The sequence below is a fragment of the Phaethon lepturus genome, unplaced genomic scaffold (genome assembly GCF_000687285.1).
Source record: "Phaethon lepturus isolate BGI_N335 unplaced genomic scaffold, ASM68728v1 scaffold8530, whole genome shotgun sequence".
Lineage (NCBI taxonomy): Eukaryota > Metazoa > Chordata > Aves > Phaethontiformes > Phaethontidae > Phaethon > Phaethon lepturus.
In genome coordinates this window covers 6,156-13,081 of record NW_010514009.1, presented here as the reverse complement: position 1 = coordinate 13,081, position 6,926 = coordinate 6,156, and the positions used below count along the sequence as shown (strand labels likewise).

At 36.7% G+C, this 6,926-nt stretch overlaps 1 protein-coding gene across 1 annotated transcript; it reads left to right on the top strand.

Annotated features, from left to right (window-relative positions):
- The first annotated feature begins 679 nt into the window (after positions 1–679).
- On the top strand, positions 680–5,957 carry LOC104624356 (hsp90 co-chaperone Cdc37-like 1). The gene is made up of 7 exons (XM_010291707.1): positions 680–685; positions 1,015–1,296; positions 2,068–2,161; positions 3,507–3,622; positions 3,829–3,951; positions 4,892–5,050; positions 5,859–5,957. Exons 1-7 carry the CDS (start codon positions 680–682, stop codon positions 5,955–5,957), a joined length of 879 nt encoding a protein of 292 aa, XP_010290009.1.
- Positions 5,958–6,926: the final 969 nt, after the last annotated feature.

Here is a 6,926-nt window from a genome sequence, read left to right as displayed (position 1 = left end):
ACCCTGAAGACATCAAGGTCAGAGGAAAAAAAGAGGAGGAGGAAGTGCTCCGGGCACCGGAGCAGAGATTCCCCCGCAGCCCATGGAGAAGAACATGGTGAAGCAGGTTGTCCCCCAGCAACCCATGGAGAGGACCACATGCCAGAGCAGGTATTCCCTGCAGCTTGTGGAGAAGACCCTGATGGAGCAGATATCCACACTGCAGCCCATGGAGGACACTGCACTGGAGCAGGTGGATGTGCCCCAAAGGAAGTTGCAGCTGGTGGAGAGCCCACGCTGGAGCAGGGTCCTGGCAGGAGCTGCAGCTCGTGGGAGTCCCACGTTTGAGCAGTTTTTTCCTGAAGGACTGTACCCCATGGAACAGAACCATACTGGAGCATTTCTTGAAGAAATGCAGCCTGTGGGAAGGACCCCACGCTGGAGCAGGGGAAAAGTGTGATGAGGAAGGAGCGCCAGAGAGGAACTTACAAACTGACCGCAGTCCCCATTCCCCATCCCTCCAGCACCACTCAGGACAGCCAGGAGGAGACAGAAGAGTCAGGAACAATGGAGTGAAGTTGAGCTTGGGAAGGGGGAGGGGAACATGTTTTCAGTTTTGTCTTTGTTTCTCATCATCCTACTCTATTTTTAATTGGCAATAAATAAAATTAATCTTCTCCAAGTCGAGTCTGTTTTGCCCATGACGGTAATTGGTGAGCGATCTTCCTGTCTTTATCTCGACCCATGAGCTTTTTTTCATCTTATTTTCTTCCCCTATCCTGCTGAGGAGGGGGAGTGATCCATGATTCTGTAAATATCTTTCAATTAAGTTTAGAAAGCTTGAAGTAGAAGTTTCTTTTAAGAATCATCTAGCTGCACAGTATCATGTTTAGTCACTGTTGTGAATATAATATTGCTTTTAAGATGCCTTCCATCTCAGTGTTCTATTTGGGAGTCAAAGCCTTCTGTTTCTATGTGCTTCATAAATTCTATCAGTTTTCCTTCCATAAACAGCATGTTTTGTTTTCCACACAGTCCTATGGTCAAGGGTTTGAATTAATCTGTCAAAAACAAAAAGAGTTTGTGAAGAGCTCTGTAGAATCCAAATGGAATCTAGCAGAAGCCCAGCAGAAACTTGGTAGTTTAGCACTGCATAATTCAGAATCCACGGATCAGGAATATGCCAAAGCACAGACTGAAGCTTCAGAACTGAGACAGAGAGAGGAAGAGTGGAGAAGAAAAGAAGCAGCGCTAATACAGAGGGAAAGACAGAATCTATGGAATATAGATTCTTTTAGTAAGGAGGTATTTAATAAGGTATGACATGTATAAATGTGTATGGAAACAATTATAAGCCTTTTTTATTCCATTTATTTCTCATCTTGAGTGTTTTCTATATCCTAGTTTAGTGCTTATTGTAATGTGCTGAATGTTTTTCTTTCTTATTTTGCCCTATTAAAGGGGACGTGTTGCATTGATATCATGAATGTATATGACACTTCTCCTTTAATGGGGAATCAGAACTTATATTTGTCCCTTATAGCAACTGTTTCCAAAAACAAGGATGAGCAATAGTTCTTCACGTGAAGTTTGCTGCTTTGTTTTGCCAAATTGTCACATTTGAAACATGCAGTTTGCTTCTAATAACGTGAATTTCTTAATACAGATTATTTTCACACAAAATGTCTTCATTAGCAAATGCCAGTTTTGTTTTCAGCACTTAACTTGAATATGAACCGTTAATGCATCATTTTTCATGATTCCATTGGGTTAGCTTGATCAGGGCTAGATGGTGTAGATGTTTCTCATTGTTTATAGATCAGTAAGTTCCTACTAGTGCATAGAACTTTGAGATAGATTTATTGCTTAGAAGAAGAATATGATAAGGAATTTTTCACCCTATTATTAATTAGATGAGCTGTGTTTTGGTAAATGACCTTCTTGTGTACATTAAGTGTATACATATGTGTTTGCTGAGCTATGCTTAAAACTAGAACATTGCCCTTTAAATAGTAATGAATTAAAATAATCCTGTAGTTCAAAAAAGGTATATGTGGAGATTCTATGATAGTTTTTTCTCATCTTTAGAGTTTTATTAGTCAATATAAAAGAAAAGAAGTAGAAGATGAAGATATATCGAAATCATTTATACAGAAGCATGAACAAAAGATTAGATACTTTGGTAAGTATGTTGCTTACATACATAAGTTATTACTGCTTTTGCAGTTTAACCTCCTGCAGAATTTGTGTAGGTGTCTCTCTTTTTTTCATTTTTATTATTATTATACAAAATGGATGCTAACAAATGAAGCATCTGGCAAGGAGAGTATCTAGATTCTTGTTTCTCAGGACAGGAGATGTGGCATCGTAACAAATAACCATTTCAAAGTAAAGGAAACTAAATCGCAGAAGCCTGTTGGTTCCTATGATCAACGAGAACTTCTTGAGACAACACAGAACTGAAAAAGTTTTTCAAGTCATGAAAATTAAAATTCTAGCAACTTTTTCTGCTGTTCCATGGCAAATGATAGGGGCATTAATGGAGATACAATTCCTGCATGTAAAAGTGCCTGGGATTGTCTGTATCTGCCTCCTATAAATAGCTGGGGTTTTGCTGTCTGTTAATCCATGAGAGGCATGAATGATAAAAGGTAAAATATGTGCAAAACAGTTGTTAAGGCTATGTAGAGATGGAACCAATCTTTTATTTTTAAAGATATATTTATATGAGTGATAGAAGGGTAAAACTTTGTATCTAGTACTGGCAAGCAGTAAAATATCACTAATATGTATATTAGGGCAAATAACTCATATGAAGGAGGGGGGGTGATCTCACTGCTTGAATTTTGAGTTCTGACTTTCAACCTGCAGCTCTTTCCGTGAAAGTAGTTTCATGCTACTTACTACAATTCAGTCTTCTAGTTAACTTTCAACCACTGAGTTGGCTCTTCTATTTTGACCTTAATGCTTGAACTTGGTTATAAAAATAGCTTTGTATTTCCTAAAACCTAGCAAACCATGTCAGAAGCATATTCATTATGACTATGATTATGCTTTCATTTCTATTTGTCTTACTTGCAAGCACTTAAAGAACTTTTCTGTCAAAATCACTGAATGTAAATCTCCATCCATCAACTTAGTTATACTATCAAATTCTTAACAAATAGGTATAGATACTACTTTGTTACAGTGTGTGAAAACCATTTACAGCTAACCTGTTTTTAACACTGCCAGAGATACAATAAAAATAAGATCTTAACAGTAGCAGCTAACTATATTTCAGTATCTTACAGTCCGAGCATACCTTATTGGTAATGCTCTTTCAGCGTTGGGAGGTGTTTTAAAAACAACAAAGTTGTTCAGTTTTATTTGCATGCTGTTCTTCTGAGGTAACAATGAAGTGTGAAGGAGATTGTAGTAGTATGTAAATTTGAATAACATCTTCACTGCATTAAATCACTTCTCGATATTGAATGTGTTAATTCACTTTGTTGTTTTTTTTGTTTGTTTGGTTTTTTTTCAATCAGGTATGCTGGGCAGATGGGATGACAGTCAAAGATTTTTGTCTGACCACCCATATCTTGTATGTGAAGAAACAGCGGAATATCTCATCTTATGGTGTTTTCATCTAGAAGCTGAACAGGTACTAGGAAGACCTTTAAACTGCTTAAAAGTATGCAGTTTCCCACTTACACTACAGAAAAGCTGTCCAAATTGATGAGCCATTTAATTACTCTTCTCCTTGTCTTCCCATGTCCATGTCCAATCAAATGCAAAGATGTTGCTGAATTTTAGATAGCGTTATACTTTTAAAGATATTTCCTGTAATTATGTAATTTCTCTTTTCAGAAAAGAGCTCTGATGGAACAAATAGCACACCAAGCAGTTGTGATGCAGTTTATTATAGAAACGGCTAGAAGTTATAATGTGGATCCAAGGGGCTGTTTTCGTCTATTTTTCCAAAAAGCCAAAGTAAGTCAGATCTTGTATAATACTGAGAGAAACTCTTGATACCCTTGCAAGGGATCAGTGTTCTGAAGGAGCTTTCTTCCTGACAGTTGACGGTTAAATATGTTACTGACTGAATCAAGCTTATGGGGAAGTGTTGTTTTGTTGGCGGTTCATTCTAGGATGAATGTTTTGTGTGATTCTGATCTTGAGAATGGAAGTTCCATGGATTCTTGTTAGGCCAGAGGGAAAGCAGAAAATAGCATGGGAACTACAGGAGTGTGGAATAGTGAAGTGCCACCTAAATTACAGCGGCAAACATGAATGTGCCTAAGGACTGAGTGTCCTATTTTGCTTATCATAATGCCCCTCTATGCAGTTCATGGCAGGGCCCAATTTGGAGTCTGTTTCTCTTCAGTCAGTCGTAGTTAGCTCTGGAATGCTAAGGGAGAAGGAGAGAGAGATGTGAGAAGACTGAAGCTGCAGTTTGATGCAGGTTCTATATTAAGTTATACAGGACTGAAGAATCAAGTCATGCTGATCTTAATGCTGCCTTAAGGACTTAAGTTGACAACCACTTTGATTCATGCTTTGCTTTTGAATTGAGTGCTGCCATGAGTACCTTTTCTCTTAAGGGTATTGGCTTCTGAGATGGCATCAAGGAAGGGTTAAAATTATATTTGTTTTGTTCTTACATGTTCTCAGATTAATGAATAACCCAGTCCCTATACTCATCAAATGCTAAAGTCTCTCTTTAAAACAAAACAAAACCAACAAAAAAACCCAGCATACTTGAATCTTCTTTTTAAGCTGACTGGTGCTAATATTGTTATTGACTTGTTCAAACCATTATCCTTCAATGAGTATAATATGCATTACTGCAGGACTTCTTTTTAGCAGTACGTATGCTTACAACTAGAAGTAAATCTGGCTGAGATGAAAAATATTTCACTCTTCTCTACAGGCAGGGGAAGAAGGCTATTTGGAAGCTTTTAAAACTGAGCTTGAAGCATTCAAATCAAGAGTGAGAATCTGTTCACAGTCTCAAGGCTTTCAAGCTATGTCAGTACAGAATCCCAGTGTCTATACTGGTATTCTAGAAGGACTGGAGTCTTTGTCACAGGTAGGCTTTTTATTTCCAGAAATGAATACAACAACTCTATTAGGAATAGATTTTTGCTACACTCTTGAGAAAATGTACTTTTTGAGATCTAGGAATAGGCCTCTATACTTAGAGCACTGTCAGTTCTAACATGCACTATTATCAATATGCAAGAGCAATTGTTTCTCAAAGCTCTCACAATTTATAGTGTCAAAAGGCATATGTTAGTTCAGTGCCCTTGAATAATTGTGCTAAATGGAAAACTGCATCATTAACCTGTTCAGGTACTAGAATTAAATATACTTTGTATCACAGACGGTGAAATGAGCTTTCAGCTGAAAATGACTATTCCCATTAATGGAAACCTACAGGTAGTCAAGTCTAAGGAAAATTTACAGTGTGTTACAAAATTCTGCCCTTGTTTTTATCTTAATCTTGGAACACTGGGGTCTTTGGTTTCAGTGTTAGTGATGATCACATCTTGGGCCGAAAAGAAAATTTTAAAGGCTTTTAAAAGCTGGATGTTGGGGAAAGGAGACACAATTTAAAATACTTTGAAATAAATTTGGTCAAGGTACCTGTTTGGTAAGATCTGGTAACTGAACCCTAAGTAAATGCACAATAAGGTGATAGTATGCAAGGTAAATTTTTAAAGAAGCTTCTTGACATTCACGTTATGATAATACTGTCCGGGGTTTTTTTTTAAAGACATTATATTTTATTACGAACTTATCTCATCCTAAGACAGACAAAATAAAGAGCTTGACTTCGTTCTCTGTAAGTGTATGTATGTATTGAGACTAAGCTTTCAGTTCTTTGTTTGTTGCAGAATGCAAATGATCTACAAGGCTGCATAAACAGAAGTGTCTGCAATTTGAACTCAATGCTACAAAAAGATGAAGAACCCAAAATGATGGACACAGTATAGCACTGTTAAGACTGAGGCAAAGTACTCTTTTTTCTTTTTTTTTTCTTTCTTCTTACAAAGAAAAGAATGTGGCTATTTTCTTGACACATTTTTATGGGTATTGCACTTTATTTTTGGTGCTTTGGGCAGGGGGGAAGATTTGGAGGGAGGGCAATCCAGAACACTTGTAATAATGTTTGAAAATGTGCTGCTAAGTTTTTGGTTGTCTATGAAGAAAGGGGTTCTCATTGCCAAATGTGAAACTGGATGTGTTTTATGCTACTAAATTTGCCTTTCATGATTTTGGGAATTAAAATATGAAAAATAAATGTCACAAATACAATGTTTACAATAAGTGATAGATTTCTGGTGGAATCTGCTATTGTTATTAGATATGGGTATGTCTTATTCTATGAATATTGGAGATCACAATTATACTCCTGCTGTATTGCTGGTATAGCTCTTAAATCTGGCTTTATCATTAATAGCAATAAATTGGTATGACATCAGTACTGCAGATCTGGATAGCATCAATTAAAACACTGTCTCTCTACCTCTTCTAAGAGGATTTAAATGTTACATTTTGCTTTCATAAAAAAAAAATCTTGTGTGTTGTTCCCCCCCCCCCATATAACTAACAATTGCTTACATATGATCTTTGGGTTGTATGGTCACTGAGAAGTCTTTTTTTTTTTTTTTTTTTAAGACTTCTTTAGTTTAAATTAACTAAATTTTTCAAAATAATTTTTTTAAAGCTAGATCTGTAATGGAGTGAAAAGTATTAGATGAAGAGAACAAAAGGAGACGTTCAGGTACAGTGGATGGGATGAGACTCTGCTTTCAACAAAAAGCTTGATCACAGTCAAGAGCCAAGCACTTGTCAGATTTTGACAGGTATTTCATACACTGCTAAACTAAAGCTCTTTTTATTAAGTGAATGATTTCTGAAATTATCAACTTAAGTACCGAGAAATAGGAAGATCTTTAAAA

What these genes read in the sequence shown, in the direction of transcription:
- LOC104624356 (XM_010291707.1), top strand. An exon ending in GTAAGGAGGTATTTAATAAG is followed by an intron (nt 1,297 to 2,067) that starts GTATGACATGTA and finishes TCTCATCTTTAG; the next exon opens with AGTTTTATTAGTCAATATAA. An exon ending in TTCATCTAGAAGCTGAACAG is followed by an intron (nt 3,623 to 3,828) that starts GTACTAGGAAGA and finishes TTCTCTTTTCAG; the next exon opens with AAAAGAGCTCTGATGGAACA.